We start from the raw sequence: 22,650 nt of genomic DNA, 5'->3' as shown, positions 1-22,650 counted from the left end.
CTGGGAATTTTATTACAAATTTTAAAACTTCTGCTTAATGGGGAATCACTTGTTAATCACTTATTCTTACAGCAATTTTAGTACTGTTCTGTCCTATCCAATACTTTCCATCATCCATCAAAACAGTTTATCCTTAATTCTCTAAACTTATACCTCCTGTGGCATTCTGTATTCAAGTAGAAAATATGTTTTAATCTTATGTCAGTGCCTGTATATTTTATGGAAAAGATTTAATCAGTCCCATTACATTTATGTATGTTTTTAGCCAGAAACCTTCTCTAGGAACCAGAGCTAACTGAAATTCGCTGGGGTGCCTCAGGAGTCAGTGTGCTCATCACCCAAGGTATCCGGACAGAAGCTAACTCACCATCTGGCACTTACAGATGGACCTCCACTTTGTAGCCCATTTCCCCTGTTGACCTCTCTGATCTGCTCTGTATATTCCAGCCAACTTGCACCGGGCTCTCTCACAACTTCAGAGCTTTTGCTTCTGCTATTTGCTCCAGGGGGATGCCCTACTTCTTTGGACTTGATAAAAAAACTCTGTTTTTCTTTCATTCTGCTCATCTCACCACCTCTATAAGGCCTTCCTAGACCCCTATCTTAATGTTCTTATAGCGCTTTGCACATACTACTTGGAACTGTTTAAACTTAGTCTCAATATTTTGCAGTCATTTATAAGCAGCTTTCTCTCTCCACTACTACCGAATTGTAGGGACCTTGACTGCAGGAGAGAATTCTTTTTTCTCTTTGTACTTCCAAAGCCTGGGCTCACCTGGCAAATAGAAGGTCTAACAAATATCTATCGAATAATGCATGAGCTAATAAATGAATGAATGCACACATGCGTGCTGTGGAAGACATTCTTCCAGCCGTGTGAGGGGGAGTTGAATTAGATGATCTTTGGTGTCCCTTATAAGGCTAACTTTATTACTTTATGACTTGCACACTCATATTAATTTAGCGGTTGGCTCAGCTTTAGAGCATGGTGTTAAGGAGGAGAGACAATAGATCCCAACCCTCCATGGGCCAATTACCTTCACAGAGAATGAAGAGTAATGATCTGTGTCCCTAAGAATAGCTAGGCAAGGTACTTGAGTACAAATCCATCTCCCCAACTGCAAAAGCCCATGAAGTTCTTGTCCTACTCCTGGAGAGCCAACTGAATTATCTTCCTACATTAAAGAAAACACTCATATGAAAATGGATATATCTTTTGAAAGGAGAAACATCTTATATCTGATTACAGCTTTTATAAATATAAGTATCATCTTGCCTCAGGTCCCAACTTAGGACTTAAATTCATGACTGAATCCACAGCTCATGTTCTTAATAATGCCTAGAACATAGTAGGCACTCAATAGACATCAGGTATTATACAGAGATCCTGTATTTTTAAAAACAATCAGCTGTTCTCTTCATAGTGAATAAAATGGAAGGAAAATTGAGTCTAATTCAATTTTAGAGTACATTATTCCAATTCTCTTCACAACAGCCTTACAAATATATGCTTAATCACCATACCCCACTCACCCTCCCTTCTCCACCTGTCTCTTACTCATGACTTATTATGACGCCCTCTTGAATCATCACAGCCAGAGTCAGTTACTTATAGCTCATGGCTTTTTTCCTTATATGTTTATGTTTTCTCTAGTATCACCTTCCCCGGTAGACTTGAAGCTCCTCCAGGGGATAGGACCAGTCTTTTTATTTCTCCCAAAGCCTGAGGTACTGCACACAGTCGTTCAGAAAGATGCTGAATGAACAATGAATGGCTTAGGTACTGAACTGCCCATGGAGTTGACGGGCCCCTCTCCTCTCCCTCACTGTAAGTCAGCATTTTTATTAGCAAGGGTATTAAAGCCCTTACCACTTGCTAGTCACCTACTACGTTTTGCTAAAACATATGGATTACAGCCAATTCTCAACTTTTGAGAAGATGGTATGAATGCAGCTTAGATTAGGTCCATAGATAATCAAAATAACCCACATTTTAGCTGTAATTTTCCAACTTTTCTGTCATAAAGCCATTTCCCTAGATATTTATTAAGCAGTAAGTTTCATATAGAGCTTCTCCTTGTCCCTGTATCATGAAAGTGCTAAGCATGATATCAAAACGAAGGGGAAAAGTAGCAATAATCCATGTAAGAAAATTGAACCGCAGCACCATTTCTTGTCCCACAAAGCATCAAAATCCGTACACCTGACAGATCTGCTTACAGATTTTCTACTTTTATTTTACTTTCAAATTATCTGAATTGGCTGCTTTTTAAGTAACCCAACTCCCTCTTCTGTTTTTAAAAATGATCTATTCTATTGGTGTATTTCTCCCCAGTTTTCTGCTTCTTATTTTAGACAGAATAAGGATGAAATAAATAACTGAGGATTAAGTAACATAGGAGATTTATGCCATATTCCAATAACATAAAAATTATTGTTTGGTATTAATGCCAAGCCCAGTACATGGTAGACCCTCAATAACTATGTCATCTGAATAACAACTCAGTTCGGCGGCTGTAATTCTTTTTTTTCTTTTCCTTCCAGTTTTATTGAGAAATAATTGACATACGTGGTGGCTATAATTCTAAACTTTTATAACACTCTATTTCTATCCCTCTTCTGTACCACCTTGAATCAGTTTAAGTAACTTGAGGGATGTGTCTGTTTTATTTACCTAGTCATACATTTTTTTTTTTAAAAATTAAACAATATCTTAGTTTAGAGGTTGTTTCTTCTTTCTTAAGTGAAATACAGTCGGCATACAATATTATGTAAGTTTCGGGTGTACTACATAATGATTTGACATTTGTATACGTTACGAAATGACCACGACAAGTCTAGTAGTCATCTGTCCCCACAGAAGTTACTGCAATATTATTAACCATATTCCTTATGTTGTATATTACAATCCCTGCGGTTTATCATGTAACGGGGGGTTTAGAAGCCAATGTTGAGTGAACAACTATTCTGTTCTTCGTCCATTTCACCCACCACTCCCCCTCTCCCTTCTGAACCACCCATTCATTCTCTGTACCTAAGGCCATTTCTTCCTGGGTTTGAACAGTTAGCGCCAGAAGCTACAGCACACATACATTTTATGAAAGGACTCATACCGTGATACATATCCAGAATTTTTTATGTCATTCCGGCTACTGTCATTAGCTTCTCCACTGACAGAATCATATTTATTTTCAGTTTGACACTGAGTTTCAGATTCTTTCCTTTGCTGATGAGGTGGGGGAGAAAAAAAATCCCTCTCAGTACAAAGCTGAATTGAGGTTAGCTGACAATATTAGGCTATAAAATAACACTGAAGAATAAATAATATTGAGAAAAATAAATGCATTATAAGAACATAAAACAACAGCATTTCCTTTGTCAAAGGGAAAGGGAATGATCAGGGTGGAGCCAGACTGCAATGGGTTGAGGAGCGAAGGGGACAAGGACGTGGAGGCAAGAGTATGGGCAACAATGATTTTAGGGTAAAACTTAAGGAAGTGGACCCCTTGCTCCTCACATGCACACACGCACACGCGCACCCCCCCCCCCAAGTTTTCTATAGTCCCAACACTTTGAAAAAGATGAGATTCTAAAAAATGTCTTACTCTGTGAGGATGAGGATGGAAGAGTCTGCGCACAATGAAAGTTGTTGCTACGATACAAAACAGAATGGTTCCAACTATTTCTTTCCACCAGTGTAAGAGGAGAACGGGATCCTTTTTGCGGATACTCTTGCTGTAATTCGGGTTGTCGAGAAATCGGACTGTGATCTGTGTGCTCCGTTTGTTCCTTTCCCTCTTGTAGTATGGCAGGTAATAACCATTATCTTCAACAACAAACATTAAAAGTGTTTTTTTTTAAAAAGATAAACCAATATAGCTCCACCTTTAATTGCTAAAAATTATCTAATTTCCTACGACTTTTAACACTAATTCCTTTTTCTAAAGTTTCATCTCCTCTTTAGCACATCTTTCTATTGAATAATAAGACTAAAAACAACCCTTAAGGGCTACTCCATTCATTATCTCATTAATAATTCAATCCTTTAAATGCAAAAAAGAAAAAAAATTAGACAGTACTCAAACCTCCTTTGCGGATTTGAAACTTTACTTTCATTTAGCATCAATAAAATATCAAATTTTACCATGACGAGGAGAACATCTCCACATGCTCTCTGGTTCCTTTCAGGCTGTCAAAATGAATTTGTCCTAGAAAGCAGCCTGTCCTTTTTACCTTCTATTTTATACCACATGGGCAGATTACACAATTCTCTTTTACCTTGCATTTTGATCAATATCAGATAGACAGCTGTCTGTAGTTCAGAGCTCTCTGATTTTTGTTAAATCAATTTAAATTCTACAATAATTTCCCAGGTTCATCATCTAGGGTAAATTATGAGGAGTCTATGTTTTTGCCTAATGCAGATCTAAGCAATTTTCTTTTTCATATCCAACTGTTCAAAAAACTTTCATATCTGAATATATCCTAACTTTAAATACACAGGAATGTGTTTCACGTCAAATGTCACCTATTCTTGACTTTTGTACTAATTTTCCTCGTCTGAAAACAAAATTAAAATAACCCCATTTTATAGCATTTTCACATAGCTCTATGGGAAACACCAATCTTCTTCATTATACAGACTGATATTATATAGACTATATTATATAAGCTCATAATTAAGTAAGAGCTAATAACAAGAACTAATGCTTATTGAACACTATTATTTGCCAGGCATGGTGCTAATTAAGACTGTGCATTATCTCATTTAGACCTTACCACAACCCAATAAATAGATATTAGGATTACTATACTTTTGTTTTACAGATGAAGAAACAGAGACACAGGTAAGTTAGGTGTGTCCAGCCTAGCATGTGGCAAAACCCTGGCAATCTGGGTTTTGAAGCCTTGTACCCTTGGCCACCATTCACCGTATCTGCCTCCCAAGATATTTATTTTCTACCCTCCAACTGGCTACTTTGCATTTGAATTCTATTAATTAATTTCAAATTGATAAATTAAAATAAACAGAAAAATAAAAACAGCATTTTCAATCCAAGTGGAATCACACTTACCATATGGATACTGCAAGATTGAAAGCGCACCATTACTGTACTCTTCGTGAGAAAACTTATCATTACTAAGACATTTGTCAAATTCATCAGACCCCACCAAGACAGGAGTTCTGGAAGGAGAATCTAAAAGAAAATGGTAAAATCTTAACTGTTATGACTTTAATGAAAATGTGTGTGCCTCATTCATCCAAAAAACAGATATTCAAATAGCACAGCTCGGTTCAAATATGTAAGTCAAACAAATGGCCCAACGTTCTTTCTCTTGAAAAGCAGTCTTATAGAGAGATGAGTCATTTAAATGAGTAATTAAAATATGATGTGATATATGTGATAAAAAACATATACAAGGTACAGAAAGACAGCTGAAGGAAACAGATGGTTTAGTATTTGAATTCAACTCAATTTGAGTGTCTCAAAGAACATGATGTGATAACCAGATGTTTCATAAATATTCTTTTTTTTTTTTAATAAATTTATTTATTTTAGGCTGCTTTTGGTCTCCATTGCTGCGCGCAGGCTTTCTCTAGTTGCAGTGAGCAGGGGGCTACTCTTCACTGCAGTGCACGAGCTTCTCATTGTGGTGGCTTCTCTTGTTACTGAGCATGGACTCGAGGCGCGCAGGCTTCAACAGTTGTGGCACGTGGGCTCAGTAGTTGTGGCTCATGGGCTTAGTTGCTCCGTGGCATGTGGGATCTTCCCGGACCAGGGCTCAAGCCTGTGTCCCCTGAATTGGCAGGCAGATTCTTAACCACTGCGCCATCAGGGAAGTCCCATAAATATTCTTAATATAAATATGTTAAGAGCTAAATGATATCAAGGCGTGGTCAGAGAATGGTTAAAGAGTTTTTCGAAGCTGTCTAGAGAAATACTTTATTGACATTGATTTCTATAGAAGTAGCTGCTGTTTCAATGAAATCATGTTCTAAAGGATAATTAAAATTCATTAGCGTCTAAATACCTTCCCAGTTTATCAGAAAATATAGAGTATATAATAGCTGTGATCTCTGTGATATTCAAAACTAGGGCAAAGCCCATGATTAGGCCTCTGAACATCTGAATAACATTTATAAAAGTTCATAATTCACTTACGAATTAAGGGTTTCCATTTGATTGTTGGCAAAGGAATAATTGCATTTTCACTGTTGACAGATTCCAAGGCCTTGGGACTCGTAGGAAACTTTTCTGAAATTCTGACTGATGACTGCAGATACAGCTGGCCTCTGTACATTCCTGAATCAACCAGAACACTGTCAGTTAGGTTTAGAATCAAGCACTGATGATTTTTTTTTTTTAAAAAAGGTTCACTTTGATTTAATAAAATTAGATGAATTCCAGTTATTTATTCATGTGCTACATAGCTCTTTTCAAAGAATCACGCCTGAAGCACTCAAATTTGACCCAAAGGTTATTCAACAACAACAGGGGAGGAAAGTTACACACAAGTTACAATGTTTCTCACTATATAATTTTTGGTAATTACTGAAAAACTCTTCCAGTAGGAAAATTCAAACAAAAGAAATCGTTGTACTCTTATGAAAGTAACAGCTTAGATGAGGTAACCTTTTCCTTAAGAAAACCTAAACACCTATCATTCAAGAGATACTGCTAACAATTCAATTAAATACTATCATAACACGTGTGATATGTTATTTCAAATTCTTGCATTTCACTGAGATTGAGGGGCAGGTAGCACATTGACAGAGCTTAAAGAATTTTATGTGTATCTGACCACAAAACTAGTTCAAATAATTAGATTTGAGGGTTTTCAAAATGTAGAACATTGACGGCTTTCAACCGCCAAGCAGCACACCAGAATTTTGTTTTAATTTTTCAGATAAGTTGTGTAGATGCATAGAAAAAAATAAACATACCTTTACGGGGGCGCAAACTGATACAGATGCAAATACAAATGTAGAAAGTTTTAGACTCTGAAGATACATAAGTAATGTGAAATCATGCTATGTAATGGCAACATTTTTAAGCCTTTTAAATATAGGTCTCAGAGAAAAAGAACCCGCTATAGTAATTAAAAGTTTCAGAATTGGATAAATGAAAGAAAATTGCAGGAATAGAAATCAAAGTACAAATCTTAAGGCCAGAGAGTGTACTTAGGAATTGAAACTACTACAGGCACACCTGAAGTAGGGAGAGACAATGTAGGAATAAAATCTAGATGTCAACATGTACTATTGCTAGATAAGAGATATCCACTCACCCAAGTAAACACTGTTTTCTGTGGCTCCTCGGGCGGCTTCTACGATGTCTTCTTCATCCTCTAAAACTCCGTCATTAGTGGTGTAACTTGTATCATCAAAAAGACTGATGGGAATGACTTTGCCGTCCTTAACCAACCAGGCAGATGCAATGGGAGTACAAAACTAAACAAAAATGGAAAGGAAATTTTAAACAATTTCAAGCAGTATTTCTATGTATCCCAACTCCTGAAATACCCTTTAAAGCCACATATTTCTTTACAAATTTTCACTTTTCCAGCTTTACTGAGGTATAATTGACGAATAAAAAATGTATTTATGGTGTACAGTGTGATATTTTGATATATGTATACATTGTGAAATAATTAGCACAATCAAGCGAATTCATATATCCATCATCTCACGGTTATTTTGTATGTATGTGTTTTAAGAACATTTAAGATCTATTCTCTTCATTTCTGTTTAATATTCTGAGGAAACTCCATGATGTTTTCCGTAACATCTATGCCAATTTACATTCTCGCCAACACTGCACGAAGATACACTGTTGTACACTGTTCACCAACATCTTCACCAACCTTTTGACTTTTTCTTAATAGTCATTCTAACAGATGTAAAATCACAAATTTCTTAGAGCACAGAGAACAAGCTGAAAATCCAAAATGGCAGTCACTTCCTTCTACCCAACATGTTTGGTCAAACTGAGAAGGAAAGGAACATATTTATAAATTCTCAGTGGTTCTAGGTACCTGGTATTCCCACTCCAGACGTCCTCCTTTCTTACTAAAGGCCATAACTTTCCAATCAGCAACGGAGACCTTTATCACTGTGTCCCTCACGGCAGCTTCCTGTTCTTCCACGTCTGAAATAATTTTAGGCTGTTCTTTGTTTCCACTGGGCTTTAAGGTGCTTTCAATAAATCCGGCTCTAGTTTCCATGTCTGGAATATACCGAAGTTCAAAGTGGCCAACACTGAAATTCCACCTTAAATTTACAAAGGTGTGTTTTAGAAATTTACATTTAAATAGAGGACCAAATAATTAAGAACTCTTCTAGAGTGAAGAAGCAAATACTAAAATTTTGTGATGAGAAAGGGAACAACTCAACACAATCTTCTGGAAAGGAGCATGCTTGCTGATTTATGCCGCAAGAGGGCATAACTTGGTCCTGACCCTTTAGAAACAGTGGTTCTGAGAGTTGTGACCTGACAACGGCTACAGGACAGATTTTTCTCTTGAAATTAACAAATGTTCACATTTCCAAATCAGGGTAATTTTCTCAAAATACATCAGTCACCCTAAAATAAGGTAGCTTGCAGTCTGCCTTACTTCTTAATTAAAGCCTGACACATTTTGTTCAAGTGCAGAGAAATTAACACATCCCAATAAACCAATGCAAAAGGCAAGACGAAAGCTACTGATTTTAGATTTTTATGAAAATACAGCCTCGAGAGGCAATGTGACCCAGTATACCAAGCCTGAAGGTCATACCACCTCAGCTTCAATCTCAAATCTCTACTGACTGAGATCTGGCCAGTCATTTAACCTTTTCTGAGTTTCAGTGTCCATATCCATAAAGTGGTATTAGCAATGTCTCCTCTATAACTAATACATAGGAAAATCACTTATCTGTTGACACTATAATGGTCTTGACACTAACATATAAAATGGCCCTAGAATTCCGACATCTGTTGAAAAATAGATACTTAAGGAATATGGATCTTAGATGCCAGGCTCTTCCCATTCTGATAACTCAAATTCTGTTAAGTTGAACATCTGCTCCTATGGTAGCTGAGCACCCAGCAAGCACTCAAACACTTAAGGAAACAAAATCCCATCAGGACAAAGAAGGTTGGGTTGCCAGCAGATGCAAAGTCCAGGGAATGTGGAAAGAATACATTCTTCACTGAATTTGAGAAAACAGTTTTCAGGAAAGGAAACTGAATTATACTGCATCAGATTAGACAACATCTGAAAGTCTGCTTCACTTTCAAAAGATAAAGATGGGATCTCAAATTCTTTTTACTGCGCAGCAATTTAAAATTTAAATATTAGGTTTTGAAAAGTCAAGCGTGTGATTTACCACCAGTATATCTAATTCAATCACATTACTTTAAATGTAAAAATTTACATTATTTGAAAAAGGAAACGAAACAGTATTTGACCAAATAAATTAGGCTTTAACACTTTAAGAAAATACACTAAAATATTATTTTATAATTGAGGTGGTGGCCACACAAACCATGAAACTACCTACTAGAGAGAACTGCAGGGTCAAACAGACCCAAGTGAAACAAAGCACATCAGCTTTGTCTTAAGAGTTTTCTGCATTCTGCAAAGAACCTGGGTCAGTGAGATTGCTATGAAAAATGTCATTAACCTAAGACTAAGCTAATACATAGTCACTGTATGGGACTCCTCTTCGTTACCATATCCTGAAGCACATGGTGAGAAGTTCACTTCAGGATCTGCTAATAATCATGAAGCTGTTTTAAATTTAGGGGCTTCATTTCTCTTAAAAGAGTAGTATGCCTTTGGGGAAACAAAATAGTTCAGAAAATCTCCACAAAGAAAAAGCTGATGAATTCTGGTCTTGTTGTACTTCTAAACACCAACAGCAACATTATCTGAATACACACTTCTCACTGCCACTACGAGGGCCGACGGCTCTAACGGTTTTCTGGGTGCGCTGCAGAAGCAGGATATCTTCTTCTTGTTCCATTTCATCATTATCCCATTGGCGACAACCCAAAGCTGAACAGATGTACCTCACCTGAAAAGACAGATGTAAAATTAGTAAAGAGAACAAGTTACAGGAGATCAGAGACAGTAAAAGACTCTCAACAGTTTTATAAAAAGTAAAAGGAAATTGAGGAAATGTGTAAAAAGTAGCCAAGCATTAAGAAGCAACAGCTAGGGGGCTTCCCTGGTGGCTCAGTGGTTAAGAATCCACCTGCCAATGCAGGGGACACGGGTTGGAGCCCTGGTCCGGGAAGATCCCACTTGCCGCAGAGCAACTAAGCCCGTGAGCCACAACTACTGAGCCTGTGCTCTAGAGCCCCCGAGCCACAACTACTGAGCCTGCGTGCTGCAACTACTGAAGCCCACGTGCCTAGAGCCCGTGCTCCACAACAAGAGAAGCCACCGCAATGAGAAGCCCGTGCACTGCAACAAAGAGCAGCCCCCGCTCGCTGCAACTAGAGAAAGCCCGCGTGCAGCAAGCAACAAAGACCCAATGCAGCCAAAAATAAATAAATAAAATTAAAAATACACAGTTTCTGTCAAAAAAAAAAGGAAGCAACAGCTATACTATATAGCAAAGGGAACGCCACTCAATACTCTGTAATGGCCTATGTGGGAAAAGAATCTAAAAAAGAGTGGATATATGTGTATGTATCACTGATTCACTTTGCTGTACACCAGAAACTAACAAAACATTGTAAATCAACTGTACTGCAATGAAAGTTTTTAAAATAAATAACCTGAAAAAGAAAAAAAAGCAACAGCTAGATTACCACCAACTCCTAAAATGAAACATTTAGAACCATAAAAGTACCAATGAATATTTATTTCTGAGAATAAGTCTTACTTTGAGCATTTCCATGGAAGAAATGGATAACTAGTTGTGATCTCTTAGGAATAATATCATTAATAAAATTCTAGGTGAATTTAAAAAATAAACACCTCAGAATTTCCATATGACGGAAATATTTAGTTTTTAAAAATCTGAACCTTTTCTAACAGCTGCCATATTTTCAAGTACTTCTTTGAAAACTTCACTCAAAGGAAAAGGAAGATTCTTTGGAATGATGTGACCAAATCCTCACAGAAAGAAGCATACCTGCTAGAATACCAGAATTTTGGAGGAGCACATCAAATCAGAGACCCAGGTGACGGGGTTCAATCCCATTGTTTTACTGATGAGAATACTGAAGGAAACAAAGGATCACAAGGCCGCCTCAATACAATTGCAGGTGGCTGGAGAGGGCAGAGAAGCTTGCAAAGGGCCTATGCTAACACTCAGACAAGGGATCCTTAAAGTTTGAAAAACTTGAGGGCCAAAGATCTTTTTTCTATTCTTCCTTATTTTCGTCTTAAGTCTATATACAAATATTCAAGTGTCAACGTATTAAGGGGTTAAAAAGAGATTTTTACCTTTCCAAAAAGCATGGTTTTAATTAGTTATTCCCCATAATGGAGTTTTAAGACCCAATCTTAGAAGCAGATCATCTCCTAAGAGCTAATAATGGAGAAAGTCTAGGTCATTAACAGTATGACTTTTTCTTCACACAGATCTAAGTCAAATCTGACCTTGGCAGTTTCCGAACCTTTGAAAGTCTTGGTTTTCTCATCTGTAAAATGAGTACAAACTTGCCTCTTGCATCCTCTTACGATAGGCTCAAACTAGAGAAATAAGTAGTAGCAATTATTCTTATCATCAGGATTATTATTATTCTTTGGAGGGTTCCTCATCTATCCAAATGAAAATTGTAAAATGTAACCATTAGAAATATTGTGATGATTTCAAAATAAGGCATGAAGAATGCACCTGACATACAGTAGACCACCGTTATTCATTCTCTTCCCCCTGCCATTCCTGGCTCTGCTGTTCATTCTGTTATCTTGGATAAATTTAGTTTCTCTTAATAATATTCCCCCTTTCTACTTCACAGTTCTTTTATCAAGAGAAATGATAGCCTCAGGGGAAAATTATTACAAAGCTCAACCAGTAATAGTATAGTTTAAGAAATTATCTCTTCTATTCCTATTTATTTTGATTTCTCCCCAAACAAACTGAACATTTTTACTCACCTTTCCGCTATATGCACTGAGTCCATATGTAGTGAGAGACTTTCCTCCAACCAAGACAACATCATCTCCAAATTTATAAGAAGATTCAAGAAGCGATTCAACTGTAAACGGAACTGTTTCCATGCTCTCACGGTCCCGGTCCCACTGGAAGAGGTCTCCATCCAGGGAAGGAATGATCATCTTATTTCCAAATACCTAAAATAAAAAGCTAACTTTTAAAAGGATTTTATGAATGGATAAAAAAGATGTGGGTCATGTAAACAATAGAATACTACTCAGCCATAAAAAGAATGAAATACTGCCATTGCAGCAACATGGATGGACCCAGAGATTAACATACTAAGCGAAGTAAGTCAGACAGAGAAAGACAAATACCATATGATATCGCTTATATGCGGAATCGAAAACACGACACAAATGAACTTATCTACGAAACAGAAACAGACTCGCAGACATAGAGAATAGACTTGTGGTTGCCAAGGGGGAGAGTGGGTGGGGAGGAATGTTTTTGGGAGTTTGGAATTAGCAAATGCAAACTAGTATATATAGGATGGATAAACAACAAGGTCCCACTGTATAACACAGGGAACTATATTCAATACCCTGTGATAAACCACAGTGGAAGAGAATATGAAAAAGAATACATATATGTATAACTGAATCACTTGGCTGTATAGCAGAAATTAACACAACATTGTAAATCAACTATACTTCAATAAAATAAATCTTAAAAAATAAATTAATAAAAGGATCTGAACTGTAAGAGTAGGAACTAAAAGCCGTAGTCTCTCACCGGAGGTACTCAGGCCTCCTGAGCAGCATACGAAACGGCACAATTCATCCACCAAAAGCAACTTAAAAGAACCACCCATCTCTCCTGGGACCCACAGGTACACTCCAGTCTGGTTTTCCTCAAACTCTGTTTGCCACGAGCCAAGCGTGTTCCATAACAATAAGGGAATTACTAAGGAGAGTTCTGTGACCAAGTGAGTTCAAGAAGAGGTTACTGGGCTTCCCTGGTGGCGCAGTGGTTGAGAATCCGCCTGCCGATGCAGGGGACATGGGTTCGTGCCCCGGTCCGGGAGGATCCCACATGCCGCGGAGCAGCTGGGCCCGTGAGCCATGGCCACTGAGCCTGCACGTCCGGAGCCTGTGCTCCGCAATGGGAGAGGCCACAACAGTGAGAGGCCCGTGTACCAAAAAAAAAAGAAAAGAAGAGGTTACTGTGGGAGTTCTTATAGTGATTACTATGTTAACGTATAATATGATTTTCTAGTAAAGGGATAGTTTATGCAGCACTTTCCAAGTCTATTTTATCCAGGCCAATTACCATCATAGGTTCAGATCCAAGGAACATCCCATTCTTTCTTTTATTCACTTTCTCAGATCTGCTATGAGCTAGAAGCCTGGTAACCAAGCTTACTGATTTAATGCTCTTAGCTGTCCTTCCTTCTTTTATCAATGTTAACTGAGGGCCTACTACATGCTAGGGACTATTCTGTTGCTTAGGATACACCAGGGAGCAAAACAAATTAAAAAAACAAAACAAACCCTGCCATTGTGGAGCTCAAACTCTGGTATCGGGAGATAAACAACGTAATAAATAATTACAGAGTATGTTAGGTGTTAAATGCCATAGTGAAAAAAATAGAACAAGATAAAGGGGGAATGGATAAATGTGTGCATGGGAGGGGACAGGACTTGTCAGTAATGGTTAAGTTCAGGGTAGGTCCCATTGAGAAAGTAATATTTGAGCAAAATCTAAACATAAGCGTTAACCCTGCTGATACCTGCGGAACAGCCTTTGCAAAGGCCTTAAGGGGGAAGTGCACTGTGAGGAGGAAAGGAAACAGGTTGTAGAGGCAAGGATGGAGGTGGGGAGAGCAAGCAGAAGGCCGGAGATGATAATGGTGGTGCTGGTGGTGGGCTACAGTGCAGCTGTTGCCTGCGGTGAGATTTGGGATATAACTGGAAGGTAAAGCCAACAGGATTTCATGGTGGATTCCCTGTACGGAATGAGCGGAAGAAAAGCGCTCAGGATGACTCTAAAGATTTTGGCCAAGAAAATCTTGTTTCTTGAGAAAGAGTTAAATTAGTACACGACTTTGTGACACTGGCCTTCTGGCATTTCAAAATAGACACAACTCGGGAATTCCCTAGTGATCCAGTGGTTAGGGCTCGGCACTGTCACTGCGGTGGCCCGGGTTCAATCCCTGGTCGAGGAACTGAGATCCCGCAAGCCGCACAGCGCGCCAAAAAAACACAAAAAAACAAAACAGACACAACTTGACTTATTTCAGCTAATGACACGATTATTTTCCTGATCGTCAAGGCTCAAAAATCTGGAAAAAGAGACTATGAAAGAAGCATGAGTTTAAAAACCGGAAAACCTCCAGACAAATGTCGATTTGCTTTTTTAAACAAAATTTCTCTATGGACTTCTTTGTTCCTTAAGCAGCAGAATTCCTTTCTTTAAAGGGGTACTTACGGGGATATTTTAAAGAGATCCTTTTCAGTCACAAAGTGTTCTCCGTTGATGCTCAGCTAATATATCCCTCCCCCCCTCCCCCACCCCAGCTGTGCCCCACACCCCTGGGGTTCTAGAAGACAGGTTGAAAAACACGACTCTAATCCACTTCTTTCCTTCATTTTGTAGTTCAAATCCTCTATCTCCTGCCTGAACTATTATAACAGCCTCTTTACAGTTCTTAACTGGAAATTCCCTCAATCTAATCTCTGCATATCTTCTAGATTAATCCCTGAATCAGACTTAAGCTTGTTATGACACTATTCAAAAATCCTGGACAGCTCTCCATTATCTTCTTACTAAAGACCCCAATTCCTAACTCTGACATACATTCAAAGTCCTCTAAACGTGACCTCAAACAACCTTTTCCTTGTTGTCTTTCACTTTTCCCCACGTGGGTGGAAATCAGGTGTCATTACTTAAGCAGGATGTTTAATGTTTTTACTGTTATTGTTCAGTTATGTCATTGTCAATGTCATTTCTTCTCCCTGGAACATCCTCCTGTACCAACCCTGCCCACTGAAACCCTATCTGGCCTTCAAGCTAGCATCACTTACGTTTTTGCTGTGAAATCCAAGAAAATTGTAGCAGCGTAAGTTCTCTGACAAAAGCCTTAATACTGCACTTTTTGCTGTAACTGTAAACTGAGACACCATTACAGTCTCAAAAATTGTTTATTGTACCTCTAACAAATATTTATCAGGTATACTAACGTGTATACATTTATGTTTATTCAGTGGCTGTAAAAGTAATGCACTCAAACCTAGTGCCCAGATTTTGTTATCTAATTCCATTCCCCACCGAAAGAACAAAGGCTCCTGAGAGAAACGGCTGCCTCCAGGGCGGGGCAGGGCAGGTACAAGATGAGCCTTTAACATCTTATTAGTCTAAAAAGTAAAGATATGCACAAAAAAAGACGGAAACATGTCACTGACCACATCTGGAATTTAAGCACCAGAATGATTAAGTACTGAATTATAAAACATTGGAAAAAAAATAAGGAATTTATGCATCCGCACTGATAACAAATAGATAAAATAAACAACATATGGGGGAGAAGAGAGGGCTTTTACTGCAATGAAATGCCAAATGTCTACTGGTAAATATGAAGGGAGGCCTGGAGTTGGAAAAATTAGCATCTTGCAGACATCATAGTAAAGACTGCAACAGGCAAAAATCAGCCATGGTGTTAAATCTCGGTGAAAATTTGGATGAGGAGCAGGATATTTGCACTGTCTTAAAGTATCTTCCCACAGGGCTTCCCTGGTGGCGCAGTGGTTGAGAGTCCGCCTGCCGATGCAGGGGACACGGGTTCGTGCCCCGGTCCGGGAAGATCCCACATGCCGCGGAGCGGCTGGGCCCGTGAGCCATGGCCGCTGAGCCTGCGCGTCCGGAGCCTGCGCTCCGCAACGGGAGAGGCCACGACAGTGAGAGGCCCGCGTACAGCAAAAAAAAAAAAAAGTATCTTCCCACAGACTGCTTATTAGTTACAAAAAGTTAAGAAAAACAAAACAGAAACAGTCATTATATAGTGGAGAATTCAGACAATACCTTGACTGGATGATCAAATGAGTGACAGACATGATACCCTGAGAGAGGATGCAACACCAGCCATGCAGCGTTCTGAGCCAAGCATACACAGCCTGGATCTAATCACCGGGAAACATCAGACAAGCACAAAATGAGGAAAGTTCTATTTTTTTTAAATATCAGTAAAAGATAAGAGAGGCTATATTCTTCAAAAATGTCAATGTCCCTATATACACTACCAAATGTAAAATAGATAGCTAGTGGGAAGCAGCCACATAGCACAGGGATATCAGCTCGGTGCTTTGTGACGATCTAGAGGGGTGGGACAGGGAGGGTGGGAGGGAGGCTCAAGAGGGAGGGGATATGGGGATATATATATATACATATAGCTGATTCACTTTGTTATACAGCAGAAACTAACACAGCATTGTAAAGCAATTATACTCCAATAAAGATGTTAAAAAAAAAATGTCAACGTCATACAAGATAAAGTCTGTGGGGAAAAAAATCCAGATTAAAAGAGGTTAATGTAACAAGTAAATGTATTACCTGACCCTAGACTAGATGCTGTACTGGGAGTGGAGAACGCTATAAAAGACATTATTTAGGTCAACTGATGAAACTGGAATATGGACGGTAAAGTGTCCATATAAATTTATGAAGTTGATAGCTGTACTGTGATTATGTAAGAGAATCGAGAAATTTCCTATTTCTATTAGGAAATGCACACTGAAGCATTTAGGAGTAAAGGGCTACAATGGATATTTATCTTTAGATGTTTCAAGAAAAAAAGAGTATGTATGGGGGATGTGGAGATAAGAGAGAGAGAGACAGAACTCAAATGATAAAGCAAACACGTTTTTAGCAGATAAATCTGGGTATATAAGGGTTGGGTTTTTTTCATACCAAAAAGAGTGCAACTTTTTGTAGTGTGAAATTATTTCCAAATAAGAGGTTAAAAAGAAAAGAAAGATACTCAAGAGCCTTGAAGGGGCTCTGTAGCTAAACTCGGAAGGCTAGACCATTAAACTGAAGGCTCATCATAATTCTGGATATTTAAAGATCTCCAACTACTACTTTTATTAAAAAAAATTTGATTTTTAGTAAGCTCTCAAATGACATCAGTATGTATGTATACCATACATACATATGTATACCACCTCATATTATCTTAGAATTTTAACATTACTATTTTATTCTTTGCTTTCTTATATTTCTTGATAACAACAAATAAAAGATATTTTCAAAAATTAAAACTTTTTATTTTTATCTTCTGTAGAATGTCCAACTTGAGGCTGTCATTAAGAACAGATTTAGGTCATAGTTTATATACCCTACAGTAACAGTATTGTAGTATTTAGCCAATGTGATCTCTCATTTTAAGTTACATATCAGTTAGAAAATCAAGTGTTTACTGTTCTCTACCTCCCATATTATGTTAGGTATTCTCTATTCCATTTACTAGAACAATAAATTCAAATTGTGATAAAATTAAAAAATAGGTATTGTCTGGTAATGTCAACAGTACTACTGGCTGAGTACAAATAGGGAGAGCAGGTGTGCATCACTACAAGAAAGAGGAAGAGGGGTTAGTGGGTCTCTAGTAAACAAATAACATTTATTTTTACTTGTTTCCTTTTCCATTAAACAACTTCTTTTCCCCTAAAGAAGAAGCAGGTCCTTAGGGACCACAATGGCTTCTAAGTGCAACCGCCCCCAATCCCCCCAACAAAAAAACAAACCAGAAAATCCATCAAACAAATAGGAGCTAAAATTCATCATTGCTTCCAAATGTAAAAGAAAGCAAACTTATTTGCAATTAAAAATATGGCTTAAACAACCTAGAAGATTTCACGTGATTGACCATGTTGAGAAAAACTGCCTTATTTTAAAAGAAGAGTGCAAAACCCAAAACAAAAAAGCATTATGATTCAATACTCAATCATGTCATATTCCTGGACTGTGATTTTAAAGTTCACTTTTAAGTAGCTGCTCTTCACTAATTGGCTGCTTATGACTCATACCCATGGCTGCTAACCTCGGCACCAATCGCTGTGAAGTCTTTCAGGCTGCATCTGTGAAAGCAGATGGTGTGTTTTCCTTGAGAGCCACAAGAAGAGATATATGCCTGCAGTTCAGGTAGAGAGATGACATCACCCCTCAGAAGAGCATTACCTCACCCTCCCAGCATAGGAATGAGTCACCCGGAGAGTCAACTGCAAATCTCTTGGTATAAAAAAATGTAGGTTATGGTGATGCATTTTCCCATTCCACTGATTTGCCTCTGGAAGCTGCTATTTGTTCTGATTCGCTGCTCTGCATCTCAAACTAATTATGTGACTTGCTTCCCACTTCAGTCATTTTTAAAAATACAAATGCTTGTTATTTGGGGTTTTTTCCTCTATTTGTTTTTCCCTGTTAATAATTTCAAAATAAAAGGTTTGTCAAATCAGCTGGCAAACTCGGTACCTAAGATCCAATCAAGGTCTTTAACCACAAAGCAGTTTAGTAAAGTAATTCAATTACCGTTTCTGAACAATCTCTAACTGGCATAATGAATACCAGTGGCACATGTAATCAAGGACTCTATTTGAAATCAGAATGTGAGATAAGAACTCTATTTTCAAGTGGCAGAAGGAACTTCAGCTGAGAAAATAAAGGAAGTACTACTACTAAAATGAATATAACCAGCAATAAAAACAAAAATTCTTCTAATATGCAAAAATATATTTTCATTCAGTTCTTCCTTCTTTTTCTATGCAACTACCTCCCCACCCACCCATCTGCAACCTCCCACCATCAACACATACACTTTTGGGGGTATATTCAACTTTATTTTAACTTAATATGAAAGTTTTGAAACATAAAATGTAAAGAGATGAATATAATAAACCCCCATGTATCTTGTCGCCCAGTTTCAACAATCATCGACATTTTGCTACTCTCCACCCATCCACTACATATATTTGTTAATGAGAGTATTTTAAAGTCAATCACAGGCATCATGTCATTTCACCTATACATACTTCAGTATTCATTGCTGAGAAGCAACTACCATGCCAATGTTACATCTAACAGAAATAAGAGTAATTCCTTAAAATGATCTAATATTCAAATTTCCCTGATATTGCAAGGCATACTATATAATTGGTTTGCTTCAACAAGGAACTTAAACTCCACATATTATATTTGATTCTTTTTTTCCCCCATAAGGGCCCCTTTCACTCCTTTTTCCGTGCATTGATTTACTTGAGAAACCAGATTATTCACCCTACAGAATGTCCCACAGTTTGGATTTTGCATGTCACTTAACTTGTTCCTTTATTCCCTGTATTTTCTAAAAAAGTGTAATTACGACTGGAGCTCTGATCTGATGCAGGTTTGATTTTTTTGGACAAGACGACTTCACAGGTGGTGCTATATACTTCCTATTATAACAGAAGTCAGCAAACGACAGCTCTCGGGCCAAATTTGACCCAGTACGTGTTTCTGTAAGCAAAGTTTTATTGGAACACAGGCGTGCTCATTCATTCCTGTATTGTCTATGACTGCTTTCCCACTACAACTACAGAGACCATATGGCCCGCAAAGCCCAAGATATTTACTATCTAGCCCTTTACAGAAAAAGTTTGCCAACCCGAGTTGTCGTATTTGTTACTATTAATCAGTGGATGTAAGGGAGTCAGCCTGACCCCCCCACTTTAAAGTGTCCCACCAACTTTTCACCATTTTAGTATCAATTGATGATCTACTACTTCAGTAAAATAATAAAATAATGACTTCTAATTCTATCATTCTTTCCACATTTATTAGCTAGAATTTTTCTATGAAGAAGAACTTTCCTCATTCGGCTGTGGAAGCTGGATTTGTATACACTAGCATTTTCTCAAGTAGTGACTCAAATTAAACACTTTCAAATCCACAAAGTTGTATCCAGTGTGTAACCCTAACCAAGAAAGAGGGAAAACGATCACGCTGGCTGGCCCTGACGGTTAGAAAAGCCAAGTCCCAAATACGAGCTCAGCAGCAGTAAGAGTTAAAAGAGAGGAAGGGGGAAGAAAGAGAGTGAAAAAGCACGTGGAGAGATGCAGATTCATGAGACAGAGATAGGGAAAAATGGAGACAGACTATCTGGGAAAAGGATGGAAAAAACCAACTACTCTAGGATATTCATGAAAGGGACACCCTTTCTCCCTCCTACCTCAGGAACTCCAAGCATCCCTGGTATAATACAACAAATGATGCTTCCAATGATGAGCTCAGGACTTAGTTAAAAGATAAAAGTCACCAAGATTGGGAAGATGTAAAATACATGAAAAACATTCACTGAAAGTGTTAAATTGTTGACTTTTTTTTTGATACCTGGAAATCCCCTTTGCCCAGAACAATTACTTTCCTTGCCACGCTAGCTGTTTTGGAAACCGAGGTAGGGCGAGGCAACAGCAGGCACCCAACGTATGAAATGGAAACGTGTCCACGGGGAGGTGACTGCGGCTCATCCAGCCCCATCCCTGGGTCCCTGACTCCACCAGCCACTCACTAATGTGACCTTGGACAAAAACTAACACTCTACTCTTTTACAAAATGCCTCAAATTAACTTACTGCACTGGATCCTCAAAAGCACTCTCCACAGCTTTTTGAAAAGGTATGTCTTCTGATCCCTAAACTACCAATGACTGTTTCTACCACTCTGGGGATCCATAGGCCTCCTGCTTTTCTCACTCCTTCCCCTGTCCCCCTCAATTCTTCCAGAGTCAAAACAGAAAGGGTTTTTAACATTTTCTTTTGCTGTAAGACTTTCAATGAGACTTTGATGAATCACAGGGTTCTCCTAATGAGGCATCTGCATTGTTAATTATCTGTATTTAGAAAATATTCATAAAGAATTCACACCAACTAACCATTGGGGAAATGTGGAAGAAAGCAGGAAAATCCCTAAAATCCTACTAAAGCCAATCTCTCCTTGAAACCCTTTCTTCTCTCTGATTCATCGCTCTCTACCTGAATTTTAAAATGTTAGGGAGGGACGTCCCTGGTGGTGCAGTGGTCAAGAATCCGCCTGCCAATGCAGGAGACATGGGTTCAAGCCCTGATCTGGGAAGATCCCACATGCTGCGGAGCAACTAAGCCCGTGCGCCACAACTACTGAAGCCCACGCGCCTAGAGCCCGTGCTCTGCGACAAGAGAAGCCACCACAATGAGAAGCCCGCGCACCACAACGAAGAGTAGCCCTGCTCGCCACAACTAGAGAAAGCCCGCGCGGCAACCAAGAACCAACGCAGCCATAAATAAATAAAGACAGATAGATAAATATCCTTTAAAAATTTTTTTTTAAATGTTAGGGATTCTGAAAATTTGGTTGGAGGTCATCTTCTCACCCTACTCTCCTTCCAGGTGATTGCTCCTCTCAGCTCCCAGGACACGAACACTTCTAACTTTTCTCTTCAGCCCAGACTTTTCCTCTGAGAGCACCAGACCCACATATGCACAGGCTTTCTCAACATCTCTGTTAAGGTCACTCAAGGTCAAGGTCACTCGGCACTCACCACATCTAAACAAATTTATTTTCTCCCTCTCTACACCTGTTCCTTTTCTTTTTTCTTTTTTTTAAAGGGGCCGGGGAGCAGTCTCGGAGGACACTTTTATTTTTATTTACTTATATTTTTTTGGCCGCACCAGCGGCTTGTGGGATCTTAGTTGCCTGACCAGGGATTGAAGCCGGGGCCCTCGGCAGTGAAAGGATGGAGTCCTAACCACTGGACTGCCAGAGAATTCCCCCACCTGTTCTTAATTTACTACTAATTTCTCCTTTGGTCTTTTCATTTCATAAAGACGTCCCTCCTTAAACTTCTCTTCAATCCATCACTTCACTCCCCTCACTTCCCCGGTCACCTTATCATCCCCATCTGTACTAGACCTGGTCTCTTAACTAGTCTCCCCACTTCTGCTCTTCTTCCTCTTCCAGTCCATTCTCTACGGTCAGTAGAGACTGACTATATAAGTGGTCAGTAGTCAGTAGACTACAGGAGAGATTGATACTAGAAGGATTTTAGGGATTCACCTGCTTTCTCCCAGATTGATCATTCCTGCTGCAAGGCCTTGATGCCAGCTGTTTCCTCTCCCAGAGCAGTCCTTCCCAGCCTCTCTACCCATTTCTTGCAGCTCTTTCTCCTCATAGGATCTCAGTCGTAAACACAATTTCTTCTGAGAAGCCTTCTCTGACTTCTCTGACTGACTTCCCAGCTGGGAGGTCAGGTATCCTTGCTAAGTCTCTCTTAGTTCTACCTGTCCTTGTGACAGTTACCACAACTCAATTATGATACTGACATTATAATCATTTCATATCCGGCTCCACAGAGTGTCATGTAAATTCCATGATGGCAAGGATCTCATCTGTCTTGGGCATTGCTGTACCCCAGCGCACAGCCCTGCAGGATTCCCTGTCTCCTTAAACACCAGTTCAGTTCTGGATGTGGTAAGCTCAAGTGCTTTG

At 38.8% G+C, this 22,650-nt stretch overlaps 1 protein-coding gene across 3 annotated transcripts in view; it reads right to left on the bottom strand.

Annotated features, from left to right (window-relative positions):
* EIF2AK3 (eukaryotic translation initiation factor 2 alpha kinase 3) overlaps positions 1 to 22,650 on the bottom strand; it is a 68,187-nt gene that overhangs the window by 21,017 nt on the left and 24,520 nt on the right. For 2 of the 3 annotated variants that reach the window (XM_089922833.1, XM_022598936.2), the window contains exons 3-11: positions 12,100 to 12,294; positions 11,599 to 11,691; positions 9,927 to 10,060; positions 8,038 to 8,272; positions 7,291 to 7,453; positions 6,165 to 6,305; positions 5,076 to 5,198; positions 3,606 to 3,826; positions 3,114 to 3,226 (exon numbers count right to left, since the gene is read on the bottom strand). In XM_089922833.1, coding sequence (XP_089778959.1) covers positions 3,114 to 3,226; positions 3,606 to 3,826; positions 5,076 to 5,198; positions 6,165 to 6,305; positions 7,291 to 7,453; positions 8,038 to 8,272; positions 9,927 to 10,060; positions 11,599 to 11,691; positions 12,100 to 12,294 — 1,418 coding nt within the window. The remainder of the gene's footprint in view (positions 1 to 3,113; positions 3,227 to 3,605; positions 3,827 to 5,075; positions 5,199 to 6,164; positions 6,306 to 7,290; positions 7,454 to 8,037; positions 8,273 to 9,926; positions 10,061 to 11,598; positions 11,692 to 12,099; positions 12,295 to 22,650) is intronic. The other variant, XM_022598937.3, reaches the window with a different exon arrangement.

The sequence above is a fragment of the Delphinapterus leucas genome, chromosome 13, assembly GCF_059928025.1.
Source record: "Delphinapterus leucas isolate spDelLeu-1000000601 "Yukka" chromosome 13, BTC_Dleu_Yukka2, whole genome shotgun sequence".
Classification (NCBI taxonomy): Eukaryota; Metazoa; Chordata; class Mammalia; order Artiodactyla; family Monodontidae; genus Delphinapterus; species Delphinapterus leucas.
Note: the sequence above shows the minus strand (reverse complement) of the source record. Positions and strands in the feature narration are given on the sequence as shown.